The sequence below is a fragment of the Myodes glareolus genome, chromosome 7, assembly GCF_982192425.1.
Source record: "Myodes glareolus chromosome 7, mMyoGla1.1, whole genome shotgun sequence".
Lineage (NCBI taxonomy): Eukaryota > Metazoa > Chordata > Mammalia > Rodentia > Cricetidae > Myodes > Myodes glareolus.
The window spans coordinates 51,946,912-51,960,423 of NC_142032.1; the positions used below are offsets into that span (position 1 = coordinate 51,946,912).

Here is a 13,512-nt window from a genome sequence, read left to right on the forward strand (position 1 = left end):
TAAAACTATAAAATGGAAAGGAAAAGTGAGAAAAAAAGTGGAGATGTTTGAAGAGATAAAAAAGAACTGAGAGGGGGGAGGATTAAAGAAGGGGTTTGGCACAGAGGTGGGGCCTGTGCTTAGGGGTGAGGCCTGGTACCACAGGGACAGAACCAAGATCTGTAGTGTGGCCTGGAGGCAGAAGAACAGGGCCAAGATCTAGGGGTGTGGGTCTTGTGCTGCCCTAAGGTCTAGAGGTCAGGGCTGGGGCCTGGTTCTCACCTTCACAGGACACACGGTCAGCTCGAAGCCTGAAGCCAGGTCTGCAGGTGCACAGGAAGCTGCCCACAGTGTTATGGCAGGAGTGGTGACAGACTCGCCTCTCCTGCGGTCGCCGACACTCGTTTACATCTGTGGAAGAGCCCATTGCTTTGCCTTGGCCACGGGCCCCTTTCTCCTCCCATTCCTGAACTCAGACTGGCAGGGTTCACCTCCAGTTCTTACAGAGTCCCCTGCACCAGGGTACAAGATGTGACTCAGAACGCTAGGAATGGATCTGGTGTCTACCAGCAGTGGCCTTGGAAGCTTCCTGTAGCCAGTGAGTGGATGTGTATCTCATCCCCAAAACAATTAAGTGCTCAACCCTGGTGCAAATCTCATTCCCCAGTCTGGCATTGTTTTGTAAACAGTGTCTTAAAACTCACTGTCCTGCTGAAATACGTAACCCTCTAGTACAAGGTCTTTTTCAAGCTCATGGGACCCCATATGAACCAAACGTGGTAATCCTTTCCTGGTTGAGAAAACAGGAGACTTCTTCTAAACCAAAGGAGCCAAAACATAAAGTACTTTGTTTACCCCCAGGGAGCAGAGGCAAGCAAGTGAAAACCGGTGAACAGAGGTGAGTCCTTGATGTGTATGCGAGAGCGTAGAAGAAAACATAGCAGGATGAAGGGGACATGGCCAGGGAAGGCCCAGCTTGGGGTGTTTCACACAGAGCGGACACCAAGCATGGGATGGGAGTACTCTGAACAGGACTGGAAGATCCAAAAGTCAATCTTCTCAGGTTCCAGACTGACCTGTCCACCTTCTTGATTGGCAACCTAAGTGTACCACCCACTGGCCACAGAGCTCACCTATACAGGAGTGCCGGTTGCCATGGAGGTGGAAGCCGGCGCGGCAGGAGCACTTATAGCTGCCAATGCTGTTCTTACATCTCTGCTGGCAGGGCGTGTCCAGGCACTCATCCGTGTCTGTGGGGGGAGAAGACAAAGCTGGTACCCATTTCTCCACAGGACTTAGGCTCCTCCCATCCCCCCTCTCTCACCCCACTCAGGGCCATGGGGGACTCCCCTACCAGCGGATGGTCTCCACCCTCACCGTCTCACCCCAGCCCAGGCCACCTTGTCTGTAGGTTGGAGAACAGACTCAGCCTGCTCCCAAGCCATCTTCCCACAGTCTCCAGGAGGTCCTCGGCCCAAGACCTTCTGCAATGGGCCACTCTCTGCTCCAAACCTCTCAGAGCCCCCACCCACAACAAGCAGCACTCATGAGACCATTAACCATAGCTATGGGGGCCAGTGAAATGCCTCAGCAGATAAAGGTGCCTCCCTCCAAGCTTGATGAGTTAGATCCCTGGGACCCTCATGAAGCAAGAACTCCCAAACATTGTTCTCTGACCCCCACGTGCACACTTAAATGTAAGAAAAATAAATAAATAAACCTTGCTATGGACAGACAGTCCCAGCCCTCACATTCACTCTTGCTTATTTTCCCACATCTTCTAAACACGTCCTATTTTCATGGCCCTCCCTTGGACTCTGTCTACCCTGAGTGTCTTTCCCTCTTGTCCACATAGAATAGTCTTCTGTAGACTTAAAACCTTCGTCCACAGAGTCCCTCACATAGAAATTCACCCAGGTTGTTGTTAGAAGCTGCAACAAACAAACACAACATCCCCTAGAAATAACCTCCATGTTTGTCCTATGAGACACTTGCATCACAGGGAACCAAGCAGCAGTCAAAAAACAACACCAAAAAGAGATCTATCTGGTATGCTTGCCTGATGTAGGAAGAGCCTTAAGACCAATCAACTGCTCAGGGAAAAGAAACTGGAAAAGCAACTGGGATCAGATCCCAGCTCCAACGAGATTGTGGGTAAATTAATTCATTGTGTTCAGCCTCAGGGTTCTTATCAGTAACATGGAGATAAACAGTATCATAATTGTAAGGATGGAATGAGAACACACATAGACATTGCTTAGCCTGGTATCCAGCATGTTGAGAGTTTGGCCATTAATAAGCCTGTGTATATGCGTATGTAAGAACATGTCACTGAGAGAGGCAGGCAGGCAGGCAGGCAAGGCGTCTAGACTGAAAATTCATGCTGAGTGCTAACAACCTCCCAAAGTGCAAGTGCTGTAGAGGTAGGCCTTTGGGATAATTAGGGTTAGATTACATTATAAGGGTGGGTTAATGATGGACTAATGCCCTTAGAAGAGTCACCAGAGCACCCTGTGTCCCTCCCTCTGGCCATCGCCGTCATGTGAGGACACAGCAAGGGCATCTTCTTCAAGCCAGAGAAATCCACAACAAAGCTAGCCAGTCCCTTGACCTTAGACCGTGGCTCTCCAGGGACTGAGAACAAGTTCCCTGGACTTCACAGCATGGTGTTGGAGCAGCTCAAGCAGACCAGGGAAGCAGGGCGTTCTAGTGCAGAGGAGGGCACTGGGAGAGAGGACCTGAGGCTTGTACCATAGTGCTCAAAATTCTTGGGTTTCATGAAATTTCACATGCAGAGAAAGTAACAGCACAGAATCAGGGGACTTATTTTTGTCCCCTCTGTCTTGTTGTGTGAGACTGTTATGAGAATCATCCTCACATACTTGTGCAAATCAAAGCCTCTTGGAAAGGATGTCTATTGTAAAAGATCTCACCCTGCCGGGTATGGTGGAATACGCCTATAACCCCAATACTAGGGAGAGGAAGGCAGGAGAGTGGTAAGCAGGAAGTCAGGCTGGGGCCACACAATAACACCCTGTCTGCAGAAAAGAAAACAAAAGGAAGACATCTTCTCGCTGGACCTCCACAGCCCTAGTACCTTGTCCCAATCTTTTTCTTTCCCAAACCACCGCACAGATGGAGAGTGTGTGCATCCTACAGCACAGATCCCCTCAGAGCCTGGCCCAGCACCAAGGCTGGAGGAAGCTATAAACACACTAAGTGACTGAGACCACCATAGGCCCCTCCCACTCACAGCCTACATCCCTCCCTTCTCCATCTTGGTACCCTCCTGCCCTGGGTGCATCTGCCCCTTGTTCTCCCTGAAACTTCTCCTTATCCCCATCCTTCCCTATGACAGAAGCAGAAGATTTTGCTTCTTGGTTCATAGCAAGTCCACCATGAATGCTGGGCATGGGTGTGCACGCCTATAATCACAGGACTTGGGAATCAGAGGCAGGCAGATCTCTGTGAGTTCAAGGCCAGGATACCTTACAAAGTGAGTTCCAGGACGATCAGGGATATGTAGGGAGATTCTGTCTCAAAGAAACAAAACAAAAGAGTCCACTGTACTGCACTCAAACCCTAAGTCCATCTCTTACGGACAGAATGGATGTGGGTCAAACTTGGTCCTTCAATGGGAATGACGCAGCGTCCTTCTCAGAGGACTGTGGCATGGAGAATGTATCTTATAGGACCTGGCGGGGTCTAGAAATCACTCCCAGTACCTCTGCCCACTTACCTTGGCAGCTATGACGGTCAGCAGACAACTGCATGCCTGGTCCACATTCACACACGAAGCCGCCTTCCGTGTTCACACAGTGGCCCTCACAAGATGAGCTTAAACACTCGTCAATGTCTGAGGAAAGAAAACCCTTAAGCACAGCCTGTTCCAGCTGCGGCTGTGACTCCAGAAAAAGTGACCCCACGTTTGAGAGGTCATGTGTGGAAGACACAGCATCAAGCAGGAAAGTGCCATGACCATGAGGGGAGTCCCAGAAAGAGGAGATAAAGACAGAGGGACCGGCCCCTGCTCCTAACCCATGCGGCAGATAAGATGGTAGGAAAGCATGCCTGAGGCAGAACTATTTTGATGGTCCTTATGTGGCAACCTTCAGGTCCCCAAAATGGCAGGGCCCTGTGAGCAGTGTCATTCCCTAGATGTTCACTGAACCCTGAGGTGTGAGCAGGAGACTCAGAGAGGGGCTACTGACTGCCTCAGACACTGTGGGCACATTCCAAGGCCCAGAGGGATAGCATATGCCCTGCTCAGGAATAACCTGCCATAGCAGAGGGTGGGGTTAGGAGAATCAGGAGCATCAAGCGGCCTGTCTGGGAAGGGAAGGATTTGAGAGGTTTGGGGATAGCTGCTGGGCTCTCTGGAATTGCCTAACCCCATCCCCATCACTGTCCTCCACATGCATGTCATCACATACATAAATAAATGGAAAAATAAAAATAAATAAAAAATATAAATAAATAAATGGGGGAGGGGGAGAAAATACCATAATGAACCCATTGCTTTGAACACTAAGCTAAGCTTCAGTTAAAAAAAAAAACACAAAAACAAAAAAAACTCTGGTTGTAGAATATTATTTTAATATGTGTGTTATGTTTGATTATGTTGAATTTGTTTAACTCTACAAAACTGTGATACTGTGCCTGTCTAAAACACCTGATGTTCTAATAAAGAGCTCCAATAGTGAGGCAGGAGAGAGGAATAAGCAGGTTGGCAGGCGGAAAGGATAAATATAAAGAGAAATCTAGGAGGAAAAAGAATCTGGGAATGAGAGAGGAAAGAGGACTTCAAGGACCAGTCACTCAGCTACACAGCCAGACACGGAGTAAGAAGGAAAGAAAAGCTGTACAGGAATAGAGAAAAATAAAAGCTCCAAGACCAAAAATAGATTGGATAATTTAAGTTAAGAAAAGCTGGCAGGAAACAAGCTAAACTAAGCTTGGGCATTCATAGATAAGAATAAACAACCAGCCAGGTGGTAGTGGTGCACGCCTTTAATCCCAGCACGTGGGAGACAGAGGCAGGTGGATCTCTGTGAGTTTGAAGCCAGCCTGGTCCTCATAGTTTGAGGCTCTCTCAAGATAAGCCAACACTCTTAGGGACAGAAAGGGACAAGGGAGATGGCTCAACTGGTAAAGGACCTGCTGTGTAAGCAGAAGGACCTTAGCTCAGACTCCCCGGAATCCACATAAAAGCTGGGCACAGCAATGGATGCCTGTAATCCCAGCTTTGGGGGATGCTGGGCATGGAGACAGGAAAGTCCCTGGAACTTACTGGCCAGCCCAGCCAAATCAATGAGCTCTAGGTTTAGTGAGAGACCCTGACTCAAAAAATTTGGTAGAGGGTAATGGAGGAAGATACCAAATGCTCATTCTGGTCTCCACATGCCTGTGGACACACATACATGCACATGCACATACACCACATACAAAACCAAACAAGAAACAAAAACACCTTCAACCAGGCTTTTGCCTCTAAAGAGATGGACAAAAAATTGCTCATAGTAACCAATAACCATCTCTGATAAAGGGCACACACTCTGCCTACAGTGACTTGAAATCAAGAAAACAAATAACAGGAGCAGGAAAGATGCCTCAGCTGTCGGGAGCACTTGGAGCCAGGCTCAGTTCCCAGCACCCACAGGGCAGCTCACAACCATCAGGGACTCCAGTTCCAAGGGATCTGGTGCCCTCTTCTGGCCTCCTCAGGACTCCACACACTATACATGCTACATATACATGCAGCCAAAACACCCTTACCCATAAAATAAAAATAAAAACATTTTAGGTCATTCTAAATTTTTAAAAAAAGGAAAACAGTAATACGTGACAGAATAACTACTGAGTTTTAGTTTTCTCAGTTTTGAGTTTTAGTTTTCTCAGTTTTCAGTGTCAGCTGACTCCAGTCCTGCCTCCACGGTCCTCTGTGAGCCCAGCATCCTGGACTTCCTTAGTCACTGCCCCTATTACATTAGCGCTGTCCTTATCCTTGTCCTCCTGCCCCATATGTGGAAGCTCCCTGCTAGCAGCCACTGTCTGATCACCTGTAACCTCAACCCCAGCCCATAAATTCCTGTGAAATAACAGGAGAGCAGTACCCTCGGGCTGCGTGTTTTCCGGACCCTCTCTTCCAGGTGCTGGGCTCCAGCTGGTGCGGGGAGGAGCTACCACTCCACCCTCCCGTCCCATTCCCGGCCTCTCACCTGCACACCTGATACCAACAGCTGTCTCAGTCATCAAGAAACCCACAGGGCACACTCGGGCTACCTCCTGACAGCCACCATGGTTACAGGTGAGATCACAGCCATACTCCCCGCAGGATCCATGGGCTTCTAAAACAAACAGCACAGAAGTGAGCCCGTGTCACCAGAGCAGCAGAGCAGGTGGCAGCCTGGCCTCTCAGATGTCCTGAATTCTGCTGCAGGGTAGGTGCTCCGGAGGCAAAGAGACTTCCCATCCTCGTCTACCACTTACTGGCCATGTTGATGGTTAATATCGATTGTCAAGTTCCCAGGATCTTGAGCCAAATAGGAGGAACCCTCTGGGGCACGTCTCTGAAGGAGTTTCTAGACTGGGTTGATGGGGAGACCCACTCTAACTGTGGAAGGCAGCATTCCGTAGGTTGGGAGCCGAAATGAACACAAATGAAATGGAGCCGAACAAAAGCACCCAACTCTTCCTGAGTCCTGACTGTGAGTGCAACGTAAACAGTTGCCTCGCTCTTGCGGCGCCATGCCTTCTCTACTCGGATAGGCTACACCCTTGCGGCGCCATGCCTTCTCTACTCGGGTACGCTGCACCCTTGAGGCACCATGCCTATTCTGCTTTGGTAGACTGCACCCTTGAACTATAAGCCCCGATTAACTTTTCCTTCTTTAAGTTGCTTTTGCTGGCTATTTTGTCACAACCACAACAAATATCACTACTGCAACCCAGGAAAAGCCAAACCTTTTTTGTCTCAGTCTCGCCAGCCAGAGAGGGACGAAAGTGCCCACCGACCAGGGTGTCTTGCAGATATCAAGCTAGAACCTATCTCAAGTGCTCAGTGTCAGCACATAATCTTCACGTTACTTTGGTGCCCCCCCCCATCAACCATTGTCCATCCCGGTTACCTGGACAAGTGGCCCCTTGCTCTCCATCCTGGCAGGAACAGACATTGGGGGCGATGCAGATGCCACTCCCACAGCCAAAGGAGCAGAGGGCTGAAAGAAAAGATGCCCATGAGGGACTGGGCACTGGCAACGCACAGCACCGGCATGTGCTGAGAAGGCTTGGGGTCACAGGGATGAGTACTTACGCAGAGTACAATGCCCACCGCCCATGGAAGGGGCCCAGCCAGGGCAGCAGCCACTCCCGAAGCCCGAGAGGCAGACATGGGGGCCGAGACGACGCCTACAAGAAAAGAGCATTCTACAATCTGTATGATGAGAGTGGCAGAAGCTCCCAGCTCATCCACTGGTCTGTAAGTTAGCTAACAGGGCTCTCCAGAACCCCAGGGAAAAACAATGGGAAACTTCCAAATGACCCACAATGCCTCCTGGGGGCAGGACCAGACAACAGTGTAAGCTCTTCTTATCGGTTCACTTTAACATCTAAAGTACCTAATAACTGCTCAAAAAATAGGAGGCCAGAAAAGGAAGAAAGCAGAAGGTCTGGGTGGCATCCCCTAGGGCTGCCAACAAGGTACCCAAGGCTGGGCCCAGAAGGGTCTGCCCAAACAAGAACACCCTCTGGAGCTTCAGGTGACCTGGAGCCAGTGTCCAAAAATGACATGCAGGGGGCTGGAGAGATGGCTCAGTGGTTAAGACCATTGCCTGCTCTTCCAAAGGTCCTGAGTTCAATTCCCAGCAACCACATGGTGGCTCACAACCATCTGTAATGGGGCCTGGTGCCCTCTTCTGGCCTGCAGACATACACATGGACAGAATATTGTATACATAATAAATAAATATTTTTTAAAAAATGACATGCAGTAAAGCCATAAATATGCTACTGTCCTCACTTTCAAAGGGCAGACAGGATCCAGGTGATGGGAACTGAGCATACCAGAGCCCCTAGGAGGGCTGTGGAGCCTTGTGAAGAGGGCCAGGGGAAGGTCCCCAGGATACCTTCCCTACTGCAAGCAAAAGACCAGAGAAGCGGCATGGAAAGGAGGAAGGAGGGGGTGTTCCAAGCAGAGACTACAACTCCAGTCATCAGCTGGAGCAAGGATCACGAATCCAATCAAGGCAATAGGTGTCAGATGACTTTTTTGACATAGTCAGGGCTGATGGGAATTTCATCCCACCAGCCAGAGCACTCTCTCCGTGCCTGTCCCTGTATCAGACACAAAAGATACAGGGCAAGACAGATTTTCCTGGCTCTTGGGGTTAGTAATCTGTGTCAAATGTGGGAACCTTAACAGTACAGAAAAGTTTGCTGGGGATTGCTCTTGGGGCCAAGTCCTTTTCCCTCTCAGAAGTCAAAACCAGGGGTTGACAATGTCTCACACACACACACAGGAGCGATGACAGCAACAGCGAGGAGGGTCCAGCAGCTGGACCCTCGAAAGAGCTAAACAGCTAAGGCAAAAGGAGGCCCTAAAAGGGACATGAGAACATGCCATCAAAGTGCCAAGTGGTGGGGTTGGTGCCTGGGGAACTGGTGGAGTTCCACCCTCACGTAGGCAGGGGCAGAGCGCCCACCAGAAAGCCCTAAGGAGCTTCTCACGTGTGGCAGTGCCAGGGAGGCAGGTGACAGTGACTGAGCCTGCACTAGGCTGGTTCAGTCCGCAGAACTGGCAAGCGGTCTGCGGAACCCACATGCTGAGCTGTAAACCCTTCTTTTAGGGCTGCCCCTGCTGTGTGCCCCTGGGAAGATGTGGCTGTGGGTCAGGCTACCCTCTGACACCATATTCCCTTGCTATGAGCACCATGCACACATGATCACCACTCCGCTGTGTTGGAGGACTGGGTCACACTTAGGAAGGACGGCAAGGTTGAGAAAGACACGCCTCCCGCCTCTTCGGCCTGTGCACACATGCGCAGAAACCAAAGCATAACCCTGAGCCTCTGGTGGCTCCAAGGTCCACGGCGTGCGCAGAGCAAGGGACACTGACAAAACCTCCAACCCCAAGGCAACGGGTGCAGAAGCGGAGGAGGCCCCGCAACACCAAGGAAGAAAGCCAGGCAGTGGAGACCAGATGGCACGTGCTGGGGTCCCCTAGACACTGGGTCAGCGCCCTCAGTACTCAGACCCACCCGGAGCCGGGACCCCATCTTCCATTTGCCCTAGCCAGAACAGTCCCCAGCCAGAGCCACCCAACTGGTACAAACTGCTCTTTGTCCAGACCCCCTTGTGCGCCCACAGCTCAGAGAATACCGGCCCCGCCGCTGCCCTCTGCCAGTGCCTTCCAGCTGCATGCCGAGGCGCCTGGTGGCTGGGCCGCTGAGGGGCTCCAGGCTCTTACCTCTCGGCCGAGTAGTGCCCAGGCGCCTTCCTCCCGGTGTAGCCTCGGGCCGAGGACCCCAGCAACAGGATCACGATACAGGCAACACGGAGCAACAGTCCAGCCCACATGACTGGCAGCAGCGGTCCTGGACTCCAAGTGGTCTCAGGCCCCCCTGCACCGGGGAAGGGGCTGCCGACCTTGTCCCTCCTCCTAGAAGTGATCCAATCTCCCCAACAGCTGGCAGGAGGAAGAGGACGCCGAGAAGAGGGCTGGGGTTTGTGGGAGGACTGCCTCGGCAAGCAGGGGTTGGGGGGTCCTTGCACCTAGGAGAGAAACACACAAAAGGAGCGCCGCCCGCCCGTGCCTCTCCGGGAGGCGTGGAGCCCGGGGCGGGAGCAAAGATCAGGGACCCCGAGGGCGGGGTTTCACCCTCGGCCCACACCCCCAGCCTGGGTTTGGGAGTCACCTTCCACAGAATGACTGAGGGCTTCAGACCAAAACCTAGGTCGGAAAGACACTTCAGAAACAAGGTTTTGGGGTTTCCGTGGAACCCAATACATCTGTATTCTCAGGTGAGACTTGTGGACACTCAAACCCAGGACCCTGAGTCTCCTGAGCCTAGGCAGTTTTGACTCTCCCCAAGGCGACCAACAAAGTTGGTTAATCTGCTCCCCATCCAAGGGGAACTCCGGTGGGAAATTTAGTCACGCAATCAATAACCTTGATTCCCACAGCCTAATCTCTGCTTCGTTCCCTGAGATACATCAGAAGCCACCTCCCTGCAACTATCTTCTATTTGACACGACATGCAGTCAGGAAAGGAGTCTTTCATATAGATCACATTTGGGACCTTCAAAGATAAAGGGACATCCAAGCTCAGAGAACTGACTTTGTTTTGCGTGTGTATATAAACTGGCAACTTTACAGGGAGGAGAACAGCAGGAGAAAAATAGAGAAACTGATGCAGGAAAAAAACGTAGTGGAGAGTTCACTTCGCCCTCAGATCTAAGTGTTGCTCACATGTTGCTGTCTGTAAGTCTTCTGGACCCTTAGGTGACCCTGAGGCTGGCACTCAGAGGTCCTTCAGACTTTTTTGGGCATCTTTCTGGCCTGGAGCAAGCAGAGTTTGCACTTGCAACTGTTAGAAGAGCACACAATGGCCACCAGGTGCTCTTCTTTCCCATCCCTGGGAAGCTTCTTTCAAACCACTATGCATAGGATAAATTCCCTTAACACAGCCTTCGTGGCTCATACCATCCATCACTCACCATCCAGCATACCTCTGCCACCTCTGTTCCTTGCTGTAATTTAGGTGGCCCCATAACCTACTCTGCAGAACTCATTCCCTGGCAGGGTTCGCTCCACACCCCTCATGGCAGGTGGAAGATCAAAATACTAATCTTCCCAGTACAGCATTCTGGATATAGCATAGCAGGAAATTCCAACTGGAGTACCCCAAAGCACCTTTCTGAGCTTGCCCAACATCTTGTTTCCCCTAGTGGCCTCAGTCTTGCGGCATTCGCCTTGCCACTCACACCAGCTGTTGGCTCCTTCGGTGTCATTTGTTCTTCCTCACCTTGTTTGGTCCCGGGGCTGCAGTTGCACCTTTCACGTCTTCAAGGATGAGTCTTGTCAGATCCCTTAACTGATGCTTACCTGGTGCTTCCTCCCCACTTCTGTGGCTTGTAGCTTAACAAGGTGAGACCCTTCAGTGAGTGGCAGATCCAAGATGTTGGCTGCACAATGCAGGCCTCTGGCTTGACACCCTTCCAAATGGCCACGTGATGTGAATCAGTGTTTCTAGTACTCTCCCCAAAGATCCCTGCCCTTGGGAGGCTTGGGGTAAGGATAGCTCATCAGTGCCTGCATGGAAAGGCTGGAACAGAGCTCTATATGATGACCTTTTATCCTGAGAAGTGATCAATGCTGTTAAAGAGGGGAATGTGAAGGCTGAATGTCAGCATCTAAAGGTTTCTGGAATTCAAGCTCAAATAATTATATACAATAAATATAAATGAGACAGACTGGAAATGTAGCTCCATGGTCAAGCTCTCACGTATCCTATTACAGCCATGCTCAACCCCAGTTCTCATCCTCACCTCTGTCTCTGAAAGGAACAGAAGTGGATGTGGAACCTTGGCGGAATGAGTTTGACTCTGCATGAGGATAAAGTGGTAACGATCCATACTAAGGACCCAGAACCTGAGCAGACTCTAGATCCCAATTTCAAGACAGACCCTGGTGGCAATCAAGGCAGTTTGTCAACCCACTACAGAGCCCCAGGACAGACAGCGCATGCCTGTGAGTTTGGCACTCTAAGTACCTGGGAGGCAAAAGCAGATCAACACCAGCCTAGGCTACAAAACAAGACCTTGTCTCAAAAAAGTACACACACACAGCGCCAGAGCTGTGGATGGTGCCCTAGGTCTGTAGTCCAGTACTTGGGAGGCCTGAAGCCAGCCTGGACTGAGTATGAGACCATCTCAACCAATCCTTTGAAAATAAGCCTGCCAGGTTAGGCCCAGTGGTGCACACCTTTAATCCTAGTTTCAAGAGGCAGAGATTGGTCAATCTCTGTTGAGTTCCAGGCAAGCTAGGGCTAAAGTAAGAAAGGCCCTGTCAATATACCAAAAAACAAATCTGCTAGAACAGAACCATCACCTAGCACAATTAACCTGTCATTGTGAACCTCATTGAATTCTGCAATCTGGAGGTTATTGCTTGCCTGACTTGTTAAATTTGGTCTATGGTAATGGGACAGCCTTTTTCATATTTAAACTTTTTAAATTTTATATGTAAACTGGTGTGAAAGTATTAGATTCCCCTGGAGCTGGGGTTACAGCTGGATTGTAAGCTGTCATGTGGGTGTTGGGAATTGAACCCAGGTCTTCTGGAAGAGGCAGTGACCTCAACTGCTGACCCAGCTCTCCAGCCCCTAAACTTTGATTTTAAAGAATCTGATTAAGATTCAAACTCAAACTGCAACTTTTGATATGTTGATTATTCTTTTTCTAAAGACCCCATCCCCTAACTCTCAAAAGTCCTGGTAGAGTAAGAAGTCAATGAGGCAGACTTACCTGTCAGCAGGCCCAATGCTGGGATGCTTCTTTGCCTTTTATTTTCAAGCTAAAACCTCTCAAAACCATAGCTTAATTTGAAACCCCAATTCTGACACTTTATCAGGATTTCTCTGTGTAGACCAGTCTGGCCTTGAACTGAGATCTGCTTTCCTCTGCTGGGATTTGAACCATCACCACGCAGCTCAAAGGCTGGTCTTAAAAGAGCCAGCAAGTATGTTCAAAATCAAGACTGTACTTACTATTAGGACAGAGCATCCCTTATTCCCAAAGGCAGAATATAGGCTCAATCCATGTAGGACCAAATGGTAATTCTCCAATGTCCTACTCCTATACTTTCAAGCCAAAGACACCACAGGTTGTCAAATCAATCAGAGGAATAAGATGCAAAGAGAGGAGCTGGAGAGATAGCTCAGCTGTTAAGAATATTCAACTACTCTTGCAGAGGACGTTTGGTTCTTAGCAGCTATAGCAGGCAGCTTACAACCACCTCTAACTCCAGCTCCAGAGGACCTGACGCCCTCTTCTGGCCTCCACATGTACCTGCACTACTGTGTATAAATCTACACATAGACACATATATACACATACATACAGTTTAGAATAAAATCCTAGCTGGGTGTGGTAGAGCATACCTTTATACCAGTACTTGGAAGAGAGAGGCAGGAGAATCTTTGAGTTCAAGGCCAGCAGCACCTGAGGCTGGCTGGGAATTATACAGTGACTGTACAATGAAGACAGGAAGGGCAGCCCAAGCAGCCTGAGGGCTGCCTCACTGCTATCAGAAAAAAACAAAATATCTTTCATGCTTCCAGAATTTCACTCTATCATCCTTGGAATCCCACCCAAACCTTAATCATGAACAAAGAAGGGGTACAGACATTACTATCCGAGAAGCAAGATCTGTGACTGCAGCTACCACACAGAAAATGCCACTTGGGTCTGCAAGCAATGCAGAGTACACCTGGGATGCTGCACAGCTGGGCAGAGGGAGAAAAACAGAAACGCACC

At 50.0% G+C, this 13,512-nt stretch overlaps 1 protein-coding gene across 1 annotated transcript in view; it reads right to left on the reverse strand.

Moving 5' to 3' along the window:
• The window catches only part of Vwce (von Willebrand factor C and EGF domains), a 30,336-nt gene extending 20,537 nt beyond the window's left edge, over positions 1-9,799 (reverse strand). Inside the window, exons 1-7 of the mRNA XM_087908119.1 lie at positions 9,443-9,799; positions 7,292-7,386; positions 7,107-7,196; positions 6,198-6,326; positions 3,719-3,835; positions 1,113-1,229; positions 262-390 (exon numbers count right to left, since the gene is read on the reverse strand). Of these exons, the coding sequence (XP_087764245.1) occupies positions 262-390; positions 1,113-1,229; positions 3,719-3,835; positions 6,198-6,326; positions 7,107-7,196; positions 7,292-7,386; positions 9,443-9,552 (787 nt within the window). The 5' untranslated portion in view covers positions 9,553-9,799. The remainder of the gene's footprint in view (positions 1-261; positions 391-1,112; positions 1,230-3,718; positions 3,836-6,197; positions 6,327-7,106; positions 7,197-7,291; positions 7,387-9,442) is intronic.
• Positions 9,800-13,512: the final 3,713 nt, after the last annotated feature.